This window comes from Aphis gossypii, chromosome X (genome assembly GCF_020184175.1).
Source record: "Aphis gossypii isolate Hap1 chromosome X, ASM2018417v2, whole genome shotgun sequence".
NCBI lineage: Eukaryota > Metazoa > Arthropoda > Insecta > Hemiptera > Aphididae > Aphis > Aphis gossypii.
This window is the reverse complement of record NC_065533.1, coordinates 14,246,531-14,262,786: the sequence shown is the minus strand read 5'-3', so window position 1 is coordinate 14,262,786 and position 16,256 is coordinate 14,246,531. Positions and strand designations below refer to the sequence as shown.

Sequence of the window (16,256 nt, the reverse complement as noted above, 5' to 3'; positions counted from 1 at the left end):
TAATAGTATGTAAGACAATTTAATTAATAATAAAATCTATCAATTTATAAGTGTTATAATATAATATACTTTTTTTTTTATAGATAACACTTATGTAACACAAGTATAAATTCTTGTAAAATTATTCTACTTTAAAACCTTTTTTAGAAAAATAGTCACTTCTAAAGGAATGAGTCATAAATTCTCCAATCAAAGTTCTAATCCATATTGGTGGCAGTCTCATAAAGAAATGCTGAAAAAATAAAATAGAATACAAAATTACAAAACTATAATATTAACAGAATAAAAAAATTTTACTTATTAGTTATATACTACATTAAAAAAAAAAGTTATTTAATGTTTTTGTATACTTAAAATACTTTAATTTTATTTTCAAGAAAAAACATCAAAGTTGGCAGTTAACATACAGGTGTAATTGTGTAAAGTATTTCAAAATATTATATATATTTTATTTGATTCTAAATTCTAAGTTGAATATTATTCAATGGAGTATCTATGTCAATTAAAAATAATTTTAGTTCCGTAGTTGCATTATTTAAAAATACAATAATATACAAGTAAATTTGATACAAGCAAATCGATGAAATTCAATTTATTTTTAATTTAAAAAGATTTAGTTATTGGTTTTAATATTTAATATTTTCAGTAGCTTTTTATTTCGACGTATCATTTGGTTTAAAATCTACTGGTAAAGGAGGCTACGAACGTCCGAATTTTTTAGGTTAAAACTGCGTTTAATGACATTTTAAATATATTTAAATAGCTAGGTAGCTACTAATTTGAAGTAACTTAAAAGTGGTCCCCCGTTGATAAAAAAAAAAAATAATGTCGAAGTTTAACCAGTATGTACAGTGGTCTTATCCAAACAAAACAGGTTTCAACAAACAATTTTTAGTAATAAGATGAACTCTTAGTAAAAAAAAAAAAAACTGGAAAAATTTTGTATGCCATTACGTAAGAGATATCACTTTTTTTTTTAATTGCATAACAATTTTATAAATAACAACAAAAATAAAAAAAATGTATGTGAAAAACGAGTACTTATAATTTACAAGAAAATATTGAGAAATGTCTGTAAAAAGTATGAAACACATACGTAGTAATTTTTAGGGTGTGATAATATAGTCACAAATAACACAATAATGGTACTTAAATAATATACAGATCTGTATTCTGGAATGGTTGATGTGAAGATAATAAACCAGTATAAAGAGGCAGTATATTTTTATTATAACGTGTATTAACCATAGGATACACCTCATAAAATGTTTGTTTTTTATTTGTTGGTACTACCGTACTTGTGATTTTTGAAAGATTTTTTTTTTTTTAATAAATTAGAATCTTACATTTATTATTTATTATACTAAATGGCTAGGTAATAAAGTGAATTTCAATGTAAAATTAATTAACGATGTAGGTATCGACGCTTTACCTGAATACCGTGGGCCCAGTAGCCGGTCGAGTGGTCCACCATACCCAATGTGTTGACGGCGTTCGTGGCATACATCTTTGCATCGGGTACGAATAAAGTCGTCTCTTGTAATTTGTAGCTGAAAGCGTTCATTTTTGTGTTAACGAACAACGGGAAAAGATGTTGCACCGTTATATTGTCTTCTTCGTACTCGATGCGAAGTGCTTCCGTAAAGCTTTTTATGTATGACTGAAAAAATGAATAAATACAAATGCGTACAAGTCAATAATATATATTTATTATTTTATTTTACCAGTGATGACTCTTAGTTCTAAAATCTGTAAATAATGTTTTTCATATTTTACGCTAGTCCAATCAATAAATACTAAAGTGACATTTTCACAATACCTACTGAAGTATTTATGTCAAAATGTGATTCAAAATCAGTCGGTTACAGTAATTACTGATAAAGTGGAATGCACTTCAAAGAAATACTATTAATATATCTTTAGCTGTGCATATTATGTGGTAAATATAGGTATTTTTTAAATTGAAATAATATAAAATTATAATAATTTTGATTTTTTTTTTTTAACTTTCTTATGTAGCTGTAGGTTTACTTTAAATTGTGTGACTTTTTTCTTTTATACAAATTAAAAAAACATGTAAAAACTGTTTTCAAATTAATTTGAAAAATATTAAAACATTACATTCACTACAGACTCACATGAAGTACTTTGTTAAAAATTATTTTCAACTAATTTCAGTAAGTATTATTAAATGTGTATTAGGTACTATACAACTATTACAATCGTTTAGCATGGATAAAGGAATATACATATTATACATAGCTTTTAAAAAATATAATATACCTACTATTAAAAATGTATCCAATTAGTACACCTGTTTTTATAACACATTTTTTTATAACCTTTCGTGTAATTTAAACGATTTTTTTTTATTTAAAAACTATGTCTTAATCCTCGTAAATGTAAATTAGTCATCGAATGACTTATCAATCAACTATTAAGTGTTCGTAAATGTATCCCTATAACCTAAAGTCTAGACGGAAAGATAAAACTAAAGGAAAAAAATCAGGTGTACTCAGACTGTTTACCTTGGTTGCTGCGTACACGGCCAACAGTGGCATGGGCTGCAATTCTGCACTGGACGACACGTTTACGATGGCTCCCCGTTTCCGTTTTTGCATGCCCGGCAACACGACTTTTGTCATATGTGTGGTAGCACCAACGTTAACATTCACCAAGTCCCATACGGTCGATTCCGGTACTTCGGTAATGTACATTGGATATAAGTATTGCATACCAACGTTGTTTACTTAAATACAATTCATAAAAATTATTAGGAAATATTCATTCAAATAAGACGTTATGTATAAGAAAAAAAAAACCGTATAGTTTATAGCTAGGAATTTATGTAGTTTAGTATACCTACTACACCTATTATATAAGTACAAATGATATGTAATATGTATACATAGGTATTATTTCAAATCTTATTATATTATATTTATATAAATGTCACAAACTTAATATTCCGATTTCAATGTTCTCTAATTCTTTGGTGATGTGATCGAACACGATCTGTCCTTTGCTAAAATCGGCTTGTATAACTTTAACTTCGACATTGAACTCTTGTTCTGAAAAATATTTAATAGATGCTACATGTAAAATATTGTATTCAAGTTTAAAATTCTTCGTTTCCTAAGTTTACTTTACTTTATTAGGTTTTTAAATATTGTATTTTAATCGTTTGATTACAACTTAAATTTATTTTTCATATATTTTATATTTTCATTTTTGATTTCATTAATTTTATTGTAGGTACTTCACCGCATCACCATCGCCTCATATAATTTTAAAAAATATAAATTTAGGGTTATAGATAAATTTATTGTTATTTAAAATATTGTTCGTGCTTTTTTCATAAATTTAAATATGAATAAAAATATGGGTAGGCTAGAAATATCAATTAACACGTATTAGTATAATTTATTATACTGACGATGTCAAGCTATAACGTATTTAGGAGCTTCAGGAACTCTTTTTGGTGGGTGGAATAAGTAGGTACTCAATTTAAGCCTATCTCTATCGTGAAGATTGCTATAATAACCGACGTCACTATAGTTGTTATAGTTACTATAGTATTACTTACTATGTTGAATGTTGATGTATAATTTTAAGACATTGACATGATAAATAATAATAAATAAATAAATAAATAATACATGGAAAATAATTTAAATTTCACCCAATTTTTGGTAAATAAATACGTTGACGTAAATCGTCACTAACTGCAAAAAATAGCACAAAACCGATATGAGTTTCACTCAAAATGTCTTTTATAAAATTGTTAAATTTAGTTTTAGTCTGCATTCTGCAAGAGAATTGTAAACAGTCAGTTATTTCAACCAAAATGTTAGATTATTATTGTATAATATTTTTGTTAATTATACCGATCTCCATGCGATTATACTTTTGTAAAATAATAAAAATTGTTTATTATGTCTATTTGAGATCGATTTGTTCACTTTATCAAATTTCATATTTTAACTTCTATACATTAAATATTAAAAACTTTTTTTTCCAAATCTTGGTTTGAATATTTAAAATTTGCGAAGTATTAAATGTTTATTGTTTGACACTTAAATTAAAAATCTTAAAGTATAGTTGGATCGATCTCAAGTGGAAATACTAAAGAATTCAAGTTGGTTTTCAGAAATTTTAAAGCAGTATCAGGTCTATCAGTAGAATTTATAAAAAGTACACATTAATAAATTAACATGATATTATATTGTTTATTATTTACTCTCAACGCAGTGGCGCAGTTGTATGTGTACGTGCACTAATGATCACTTATACTACGTACACATTTACAAGACTGCATGCACACACGTATTCTTGTATGAAAATTGTCTGTTTCCCCTTAATAAATGTTTTAGTTCTAAAATAACATTAGAAACAGTAATAAATAATAATAATAGCCATGGCTGAAAAAAAAACACTAGGTACTAGTTATATTGACAAAATAGATTTTTTTAAAATTAACAAATGTAACATTTATTACAATTACATAATTATTTTAATATTATGAAAAAAATATTATTTGATTAATGAATATTTTTTTTTAATTATTGGAGTTGCATTTTAAAATTTATAATACATTTTAATTCAATAAAAATTACAATTATTTAGTCACCTTAATAAATTCCTATTAAACCTACCTGCTTTTTTAAATAAATAAATGGCTCTGGCTCTTATTCAAGTCAAATATGTTAGTATAATATGTATGAGTGATGTACTTGCCACACGGGAATGTTAATATAAATAATTAGGACACATTTTTAAATAAATACATTAAGTAATCAACAAATGTTTAGCGTACACACAGAAAGTACTATTTGGTACTTAATGATATTTTATTTTAAATAATTTGTTTATGCGGATCACGATTTTTTCAAAAGGTCATGATGTTCAAAATATTTATGTAGTTTAAAATGTCACTATCTAATTATTCTAATGTAGATATTGAAATATATTAAGTTGTATAACTATATCTTACCTATCTCCGAAGCAATTTTATTCAATTTATCAATTGACCTGCTAATCAATACAATATTGAGTCCTCGTTTGGCTAATTCCTTGGCGTATTCTTTTCCAATGCCGTCTGTAGATCCAGTGACCACTATAACAATTTAGATAAAATACAATTATTATATTAAGTTTGAAAAAAGTTAGGAAAAGGACTTGTAACCATGATAAGCTACCAATTATGCAAAATAAAATTGGATAGGTACTTAAAATTTGTATTCTAAAATTAAAAACAAGACTACTTTTATTTGTTCCTACTACAGCTTTAAGTATTAGAAACTGTTAGCATCATATACTGTTTAGAAACACAACGAACATAGAAATGTAAATATATCGGCGTACCACACCGGCAATATAAGATGTCACATTGTAAAATGTAGATGATTATTTAATATTATAATATATATATTTTTTTAAATTAATGTACAACAAATTAATGTTATCGGCAATAACGTACCTATCGCGTTTTTAGCGATTCTCGAGCGCTTTTAGAAAAAACGTGTTCTGTGGATAGCCAAAAATCATATTATATGATAAACATTAAAAATAAATTTAGATCCAAACATTTTGATTATATTATTTAGGGTAAAAATGTCAACAGAGAAAATATTGATAAAACTATTAATAAGTTAAGATATTTTTTCAATTTTTAGCCTTAACGATTTTATATAGTAAATCAAAAGAAACGTGAATTGTTTATTAGTTATTACCCATCAAGACGGCCAAAGTGGGTTAGATTATGTAAAAAAACAGGTATGAAAATAAATTTGAGGTCGATTATATAAGTTAGGTAAGTCGAGACATAGTTACATAACTCATAAGTATAAGTATTGATCATTTTATGATTAAACGTTTAATCATTTTACAAAATACCTACCGATATAAACATTTTTTTTTTTTTTATAACCATAGTATATATACATAAATTAGATCTATTATTACTATCTACACACAATCAATTTTTAACTCCTGTTACTGCTGTATACCTACAAAATTTGATTTTTTAAAGTATGACTTCTTTAGCTTATAATTAGGTACTTTTATGTTTATTATTTTCTATTATTTACAAGTTATTTAAAATAATTGTACTGTTTTCAATAATGGTATAGACGTATAATAACAAATTTTTAGAAAAATAAAAAAATTAGGGATCTAAGACAGTTTAACTTTCTAGTTGTAATAATTAGTACAAAACGTTTAGAAATTCCAAACGTTTTAATAGAAGTTTTCTTAAAAAATAAATTATTTACCTACCTATTTTCATTTATTTATTTATTTTTTTGTTAAACACAACATTTATTATTTTTTTTCAGTTAAATACCTATAGTATCAACGAGAACAACTTACTAGGACTACGAAATGGTAAAAAATGAGTTCAATTCGTATGAATATATTACATTATTGTCATAAAATTATTGTTTGTTTTTGTTCTTATGCTTCGTTAATGTAAACAGTCTCAAAGTTCAAATGAATATATTATACAATTGAGTTGCAAGTACACACATTTACACCGTATTGTCGTTAATTTTAGGATTGGGTACCTACTTAGACATTGGAAAATCATAATATAATATGTAATAACTAATTCAATGTAAAATGTAGTATACAATTTTATATTATTTAGTTTTACTTGGGTATATAATATGATAATAATAGTCTACAGGGAAATTGCTTTTTATAACTTTATTTAGTGAAGTTAAGCTGTATTCATTCTGAAATAATCTTGGCCGACGACCAATTTCTTACACTTTGATTCCCGGTTATTTATTTGAATTTATATTTAATAAAAATAGACATACAAATACAATATGCGTGCGCACTATAATACATAATAGGTAGGTAATCAACAAGATGAGAGTAAAATATAAAATTACCTACGAGGCCATGAACCGTTTAAGGTCGTTGGATCATATATAATGGCACATTGCGTATAACAAAACGATAATTGTAGGTAGATAGTGCAGTTGGTCAAAAGAAAGTGAAATTACAGTGTCGCTTTCCGTTTCCGCCAAAATATATATGTATACCTAGTTATGATATATTGTACATTGTATAAACTATAGACATTAGTACAATTTTGTACATTACATACACAATAAAAATTACACGATAGTATGATATAATATGGTAAATATTATGAAAATATACGAACGAAGTGATCCATTTAAATGGATGCATTAATTTTTAGTCAATTTTTGTATTAAAAAAAGTTATTTTTATACAACATAATAGTAGCTCTAAGTTTTTTTTTCAATTACCTATATTTTGTATTTCTGATCAAAAGCAGAATACTTTTATAAAACCGTTGTAACATTAATATTAAATGGCAAATTAGCTCACATATTTTTTACTATAGGTGAGAATTTAAAGTTTGTTAGAAAATTGGTGTAATGCATCAACATTTTTACAGTATACCCTTTGTCATTATACTATACCCATTTAAACTCACGGAATATATAAATGTATAATGTATTGTACGATTATACGAATTTAGTGGATATTTAGAGGTAATGACTATTCTGCTAATAAGTTTTAGAGTGGGTACCTATACTTATAAACTATAATACACCTTTGTTTATTTTTTCAAAGTGAAAGCCCATACATTCGTTTTTTGTGGAATTGATAATTGATATAAAAAATTTTGAAAAAAATAAAAATAATATTAATTCAAAGACAATTAGTACATATAATTGTGAAATAATTAAGTAAATAATAATTATGGTATTATGTTAAAAACGTGGAAAAGAACCACATTTTGCCAAAAACGAAGACAATTCTAACTGTGTAATATCGTTTTTATTTTTTCAACATCAAGAAGTTTGAAAACCATAAAAATAATGAATTTTTAAACCATGACTTTTTTCGTATTAAAATAAAAACGATATTGGATTAACTCCTCCTAATATTATCTTCCCTTATACCATGACGAAAGTTTTATTTTTATTAGTGACTTATAGTTCTAGTAGTTTTACATGAAAAGTTTTTAATTAATTATCTATAAAAATGTAGCATTATTTTTATAACAAGATCCATTAGGTTGCTTTTAGTTATTCTAATCAATGTTTGTCAATTTTTTATTTAATTTTTTTATTTATAGTTATTAGTAGTTAATAGTTATATAAAAGTAATTAGTAACTTGTAAGTACGAGGTAGTAGCGGCAGTGATTAGTTGATTAAGATCTATAGATTACATAAAACCGTAAAATGTTTTGAAGTCACGATTTTAAAGATGTACGCCTGTTTACCTACTTCTAGAAAGATACATATGTGATGGGCGGTGATTGTTGGGGGGGGGGTTGTCCATCTTTACCAATAAATTAATTGTCAGATTGGATAAAATGTCCACATTTTGAAATATTCATTTTTATCCGATCGTTCAAAATGATTAAGCACTAACTATTATTTATACTGTTTGGGCGAGTGAAATTATTTTTACTCGCGTGAACGATTATCTACATTCTACCTACATTACTTACTTTTTATCACAATACTACTAAACTAATACATTTTTAATAAAAAGTTATAATCTAGTTGTATTGAAAATTTTATTGAAAATACATATAAAGCCGTAGATATACCATATACTATTATATCACAAAAGATGCAAACAAATTGTCCGTAATGACATTTTTTATACGCTCCTAGCTTTTATTATAAATTATACTTAAATGCATACCCATTATATAATTACAAGTTTGCACGTACGTGTTAGATGGATTGTATTCTATACAATCAGTGTACCTATATATAACGTAATTCAATTGTATGATACATTTTTCTTTTTTCTAGGTATCTGTTTTTGTTGTTGTTGTTGTTGTTTTGTTTCTCTATTGTAACTCAATCATTTTGTATGTGTATAAATCTATAGTGAAATAAAGAAAGGTAATTCGCTTAACCTAGATTTCCCACTAGTGCATAATAATCGTAAGGCTTACGTTTTTCAAATGATAATTACACAATTTACAATTGGTACATCACCAGCAATTTCCATCTCAATAAATAATATTTAATAGTAGATTGTAGATACTAAAGATACTTACGTAAGTTAAAAAGTACGGTGCCAACATAGGTATAATAAAATATGTAGGAAGCAAGAAGCTATAATTAAGTACAGGGTAGTTTAATACTTAAAGTATGTAATATACTATGTACATATTATTTGTTATAGTGATTATTTTGAAAAGTATTATTTTTTTTGAAAGTTAAGATATTATATACCTAATAAAATTGTAATATTTTAAATGAACTTGTTTTAATAATTGTTTATAAACACCATAACACAGTAAAAACTTTTAACTATGAAATGACAACTTATATTTATAACTTAAAAAATGTGAATATAAATTAATTAATACTAAACTATTTATTAAACATTTGATAATAGGTAGGTTTACATATATTTATAAGCATTTTGATGTTTACAAAAATAATCTGTTTTAGATTTTGAATTACAAGTTTAAGTTGAGGTTTAAAAAATAAAAAATTGTTCACTGTTCAATGTTTAACGAATCATCAGCTGGTGGTAGTAAGTGGACGGTAACAGTAAGTACCTACTCAAACAATCACGATTGTACACACTATTTATATTATACATTGTATAATGCAACGTCATAGGCTCATACAATTTCTCGACTTTCACGAAACCGTAGAGTTTATAAAGGTAAATAATATCATCGAACGCCTTTCTAAATTAAATCAATAACGAAAAACTCGACTCTTGGCCACATAGATATTGCAATAACCGATGATAATTATGGTTTTTGTATTAACATAACCAAAATATTATATATTTTACTAAAACAATGCTTATTATAAATTATAATATATATATAGCATTATTTCGATTTCTGAGCTCGTATTTTCACATATTACAGCATCGTCGAGAATTCTATTTCTAAAGATAATATTATATACCTACCTTTATTATTGTTATACATTATTCTCAGCTATACAACCGTAATAAAGGTAAATAGGAAAAACTAAAAATGTATAGTTGCTAATTTGTTAGGTATAACATCGTTGACGAATAACATACCATAATACATTGACGACTCAATGGTGTATAATTTTTTATTTATTTAATTCATTTATACGAATTTCCAGTGATTTCCTAAAATAAATTATATTTTATCCACGTTTAGTATGTGCAATACAATAATTTTACAATAAGTAGTTTTACAGATAAGCCAATTAATTTATATAAAAATACAATTACACATTCTTAAATTCATTTATATATCAGTATTGATCATGATGATCGTCGATGATCAATACATAATTAATATTTACAGAGTTGGTACCTAATCATAAACTTGGTATTAACTTATAAGTATACCCTTGTGTAGGTACTGAAACTGTGTAATAAAATAAACTCTGGTATAATATTATAATAATTGTTAAATCAGTAAAAAAAAAATAACATGAAATACCTGTCTGTTTGGAATATTAGAAACAACAAGTAATAATAAGTAGGTACCTACTTACTGACGTGGGTATGTCTGGTTAAGTTATGGCTGTACTAACACAAAATAGTGTGCATTATATACATTTATAATTAATGTAACATGTTTTTATTTAAACAATTTTTTTCACCCATATGGTAATGTCTATTATTGTAAATATTTTTTCCTTCAGGCATCTTAAAATATTAATATTATACGCTGTAAGTTATAATAAAATTCGGATATCGGGAAACGCGCAGTTGTCTATAAATAAATTTACATAGGTACACATAAAATTGTACTCGCAACACGTTGTAATCAATTTTGAATGCTTACGTTTGTTCAGCTGTTACGTATATCGAATAAGGAAACTAATTATAAACGAGGAATGATGAAAACATCGGAATCAATCACGTTTAACTTGTTTATTTTGTTTGTACACGCCCGTGGTTGAAGTAAAGTAATGAATAATAATAATGCTCTAATAAGTACTTAGGTTTTGATTCCTGTATTTATAAAATTGTGTATTAAAAATTCTACGTAAATACCTCTGTGTATATTATATTATTCTCTTCTGTATTATCTTTATGTGGGCCCTATTCTATAAGTATATGATTAATTTTTAAATAATAAAAAAAAAAGTTAAAATAATATTGTTTTGTATTTATATACCTATGCCTATTACTATACGATATGCACGTTCACGTGAAACGTTGTAGTTATAAACTTTCAAAGACGATTTTTAATGTAAATTTCATGCAATTACCAAATATTTTTTCTATATTTTTATTCAATAGATACACGATATAAATATAAAAGCAAAGTGACACAGTATACTAAATAATGACCTAGAGTACAAACAAAATGTTAAATTATTCATCACTATCCTTCCTCTTCTAAATGAATACATTAAAATGTATATACGTAACTAACATAACTTAAACAACATATAGGTTCGATTAGCAACAGACCTACATTTCACATTTTATAAAATGTGTTTAACCAATATAAATTTGCTTAAATTTAACAACATATAAATTAATATTTATTTTTTTAAATAAAATTATTCAGACCAATTATGTACTAACATAACAAAAGAGAATAATACATTTTGATTCTAATGACTACTATTAATATTAATGTTTTTTACTATTTACCCGTAAACTTTTCGAGTTAAATTAAAAGTTAAAATATTATTCACCACGAACTAAAAAGTAGGTATTCATTAATTTATGAATTTTCAGTCTATCCAAATTTTACTTTAAATTCGTTTTAAATTTTCAATTAATATCAATGAATATTTTTATCATTTTATTTTAATAAATGTGTGTTAACAAATTGTCCATCTTAATAATGTTTAATACTAATACGAAAAATAATATAAGTACGAGTTAGAAAAATATATAAGTAGAAAAAAAATATTACTATAAGTTATAATAAATTAATGCATTAGCATATATTTAAATTTTTTATTAAGAGAGTTATATGTGTTAGGTAAATTTTTAATGTAATTCATTTTATCGCAATTACAGTTTATTAACATAATAACTTTAATAATATCTATACATTTTAGAGATCAAGGTTGTATAGTGGCACGTCATAAAATAAACATGTTTTAGCTAACACAAGTAAAATACATGTATTTAGCATAAATTGTATAAAATACCAAACGAAATAAATAATTGATAATTATTTACTGCCTTACAAAAAAGGTTTGCAAATAAAATAATAATAGGTACCTAGTTATGATGTCTATAATATAATGTCTAAGTGTCGAACTACAAATAATTTGGTGAAATTCGGTACACTATTTTAGATAGGTAAGTTTGAAGTGAAAAACATTTTATAAAGCAACTTTATTTTAATCAACTAAAATACCTTAGACTTTTTGATAATTATAGCCAATGGTATGATATCGGATACATACTATATTATGTATAATTAACTTACGTATTTTACACTCGCGTGTCGTTAAAATATGCGGATACAGCTGTATACGGATACGTTTTTATTTATCTAAGTATTTTTGTGATACTTTAGCAATTTCACACGCGTATTTAAATTAAATTTTAATACAAATATATTTTTTATTTGATTGAATAAAATTCAAATTAAACGTACATCTATTAGTATATCTAAAACATACACCATTAAGAATTATTTTATGGTATATTTTTATAATATATGATTAATTACATTAACTGCTTACATAGATATTTTTAAAATCAAAATCAAAAGTATATACTCGTATAAATAAAAATAAGAATTGGTTAAAAATATTCAATAATTAGATATTTGGGTACTCATATAAACATAAAAAACAAATAATAAAGTTAAATGAGTTTAGAACATAAATATAGTAAAATCTCTATTAATGGACAACTCTGAATAGTGGACACTTTCCAATAAAAGACACTTTTAAATATACCGGCGAAAATGCGAGTAAATATAGGGGTTATAACCTCTTAATAGTGAACACTGATTACTCCTAATAATGGACGGGTTTCTAAAAATTGATACCAAAATAAATAATTACCTCTTGTAAATGGATACAAATATACCTATTGGTAGGTACATGTACAATATTGAAAATGTTTAAGTAATAAAAATATTATAGTTATCTTTTATAATTAGGTACATTTCGTTCATTTTTTATCTCATCTTAATGGATAAAAGTTAACAGATTTTTTTAATTTCAGGTACATAAATATTTAACATTTAACATTTTCATACCCATGTTTTAATACACGCACACTCACATATTTAATAAATTATAAATAATAAATTAAAACTAAAATTAATAGGTATATTACATAATAATAAATAATAATTACCTAAATTTATGTAATAGATAATACCAATTAAACCGTGTATGTATACCTAACTTAATCTATTCCAACTTTTTTTTAACAAAATGTTTGTTATTTTTAATTTTTTCTGATGGCGCCTTACTATAGTGGACATTTTGTAATTCTTTGCAAATAGCCTCTGTGTAGAGGTTTCACTGTAAGTCTGTAAATGCTTGTACATATATTTTCAATTTAATCAATTTTTCAAAAACATATTTTTTATACCTAGAATAAACGTAAGTACATCATTTTTGTGGAAATACGTTATAGGTAAATCTAACATTTGTAAAAGACTTAAAGCTTTTTTGTAATTATCATTTTGCAAAACCAACACGTGTATACCTAATATACCTAAATGTATAGGTACCTAATACTGTTCATTAACATCTCAACTGACCTGCCCATTTTCCGTACTTGACGCTCAGCGGAGTCCGGTCGGGCATCACCAGTGGCAATAGATGTGCCGCGCATCCCTTTGCCATCTCGAGTAGTACGTCGCATATCAGGAACAACACGGCCAAGAACCCGATGACGGCGAACCCGAGTACGATGGGTCCGGTCAACGAGTCTTCCGAGTCAAACACCTGTGTGAATATGATGGACGCCGTTTTGACGTTTTTTTCGGACGGGGTTTAGGAAAAAAAAAGCCAAACAACGTTCTCGGAAATGGCCTACGAGCGAGAAGAAATTGAGCGTGTCGTGAAGGAAATCGCGTTTGGCCAAACGATCGAGCCGACGGTCCCGAGCTGTTTGAACGTCGGCGGCAACGGCAGTCGTGTAGCGCGGCTATGCGCATTATTATTCAATCGAATCCGGTTCGGGTAAACGACACCGGCGATGGCGGTGGCATAATATGCCATTAACGATATAATAGTAATATTACCGTGTTATTGTATACATACCATACGTCATCGTCGTGTGTTGGTGGAGATGCCGGTTTTGTACTTATCTACCGCGGTGACCTATATTATTATATGGCACGAGAAACTAGGTCGCCATAGAATATTATAGTGTACAATAAAAAGTACGCATACGATAATCACGATTTTGACTAGAGTCGTCAATATTTGAAACTTTAATGTTCATCAATAATCTATATGGCTTTATGTCAGACTCCTTGTAAGTAAAAACTTGTGAGAAATCTTGCGTACAATTTTCAAATTTTAGATAACAAAATTTTAAGTTTTAAATAAGTTTAAAAAAAAAATGTGACTAAGATTATAATATTAATATGTGGTTTCGGATAGTAAATTGGGTTTAGTTTGTAAATTAGAGAAGTAAAAAAATTTAGTGATTTAAAAAATAACTGCGAGAAAAAAGAGAAAAATAATAAAGAAAAAACCGGATTTTTTACTCAAATATAGTTTTTGTTATGGTCACTTTTGTTTTGTTTTGTTTTTTTTTTTGTAAAGCTTAAAAACGAATAATCTAGACATTTAAAATGTTCACCAATGTCAAATAGTGAGTACAGTTATTGTCTAGACATGACATAATTTTCAAAATATTTCAACTATTTTTGAGCTATTAATGTAAATTTTTCATTTTTTTTTTTTTTTTGTATAAATGTCGATAAAATTCATGCCTACGTAAAATGCTTGAAAATTTAGCATAAAGTTCATTTGCAAATAAAAATTATAGTCACAATATTTTTTTATAAGTATTTAAATTTATAATTTTGATTGAATTAGTAAATTTAAAAAATTATTATTTTGATATCTAAAATTTGAAAATTTAATACAAGGTTTTCTATAGGATTTTTAATCTATACTAAAAAAAAATGTCTACTTTAAAGTCAAATTATTTTTTTATGAACATTTGAATAATTTTTATGACATTATATATTAACCATAAAATAATTATTTCTTCTCAAACGATTTTTGACATTTTGTTTTAATAAAAATACTTAATACCTATAAATACTAATACTTTAACATACATATATCATTATATTTTGTACACACAATTATATTTTTTTAAATGTAATGTTTTTGCAAAAAGTAATTTAATCCATTGTATCATCAATAGTAAAATAAAATACTTTGTAATACTTTTTTTTAATATTTAACGGTAATGGTTGTACTATCGTATTATAATTATTATTACCTAGGTGTATATATTATATATTATACTATGGTCTATGATATAATATTGGCGTAGCGGAGAATATAACATTGTGACTTTCTATTTTCACTCGCGTATTACACAATGTCAATGCACCTTTCATAAATACATATAATAAAATATGTAAGTAACTTTTTATCTAACGAAGTGATTAAATGGAGCTACAACACCGTATAATATTGTTAACAAATTATTATTAGTAAAAAAATAATTTTTATTAACAAAAAACCATAAAAACTAATTGTTTTATTTTTTTTTTTTTTATAGTTACCTATTGTATAATATCATTAAATCGTATTGACAATGCAAAAAAGACAAATAACTAGTTGTTTTCTTTGTTTATAACTAATTAATAATACAATACTTATACCAATTCATTATATACTTCGATTATAAAATATTATTTTATTCATAATAAATAGGTATAAAATAGTATTATTATTATAATTCATCTACACTCTACACTATAGAGTATGGATATGAAGACGAATGAATATTTAATAATATTAGTTATTATTAGTTATATTTTTTAATTTCAACTAATTCATATACAGTTAGGTATCTATTAGTACCTAAATTTACAATACTTCATTGATATTTGTCTTTTTAAAATATTACCTCAACATAAATATTAATTTTCAAGTAGGTATCCGTATAACCAATATTGTATTTGATGATAGCATATTAATAAAAACGTACAAATTAAGTTAGAAACTTATAATAAATTATAAACTATTTATAAAATGGTATAGGTATCAAATATTATTGGCATGTTTAGATGTAATTTTGTTGAATCTAAAATTGTTAAGTCGTATGATTTTCA

The 16,256-nt window shown here is 25.3% G+C and overlaps 1 protein-coding gene and 1 long non-coding RNA gene across 2 annotated transcripts; one reads left to right on the top strand and one right to left on the bottom strand.

The window, feature by feature from the left end:
- Positions 1 to 14,087, bottom strand: LOC114120533 (inactive hydroxysteroid dehydrogenase-like protein 1). Its single transcript, XM_027982471.2, has 6 exons — positions 13,710 to 14,087; positions 4,994 to 5,116; positions 2,961 to 3,071; positions 2,529 to 2,749; positions 1,433 to 1,660; positions 1 to 232 (listed from the first exon to the last, which is right to left on the bottom strand). The coding sequence occupies exons 1-6, from the start codon at positions 13,792 to 13,794 to the stop codon at positions 122 to 124; spliced, it is 879 nt and encodes a 292-aa protein (XP_027838272.2). The 5' UTR covers positions 13,795 to 14,087; the 3' UTR covers positions 1 to 121.
- Positions 12,060 to 14,037, top strand: LOC126551684 (uncharacterized). Its single transcript, XR_007605621.1, has 2 exons — positions 12,060 to 12,283; positions 13,676 to 14,037. It is a non-coding gene; the product is annotated as an uncharacterized LOC126551684 (long non-coding RNA).
- Positions 14,088 to 16,256: the final 2,169 nt, after the last annotated feature.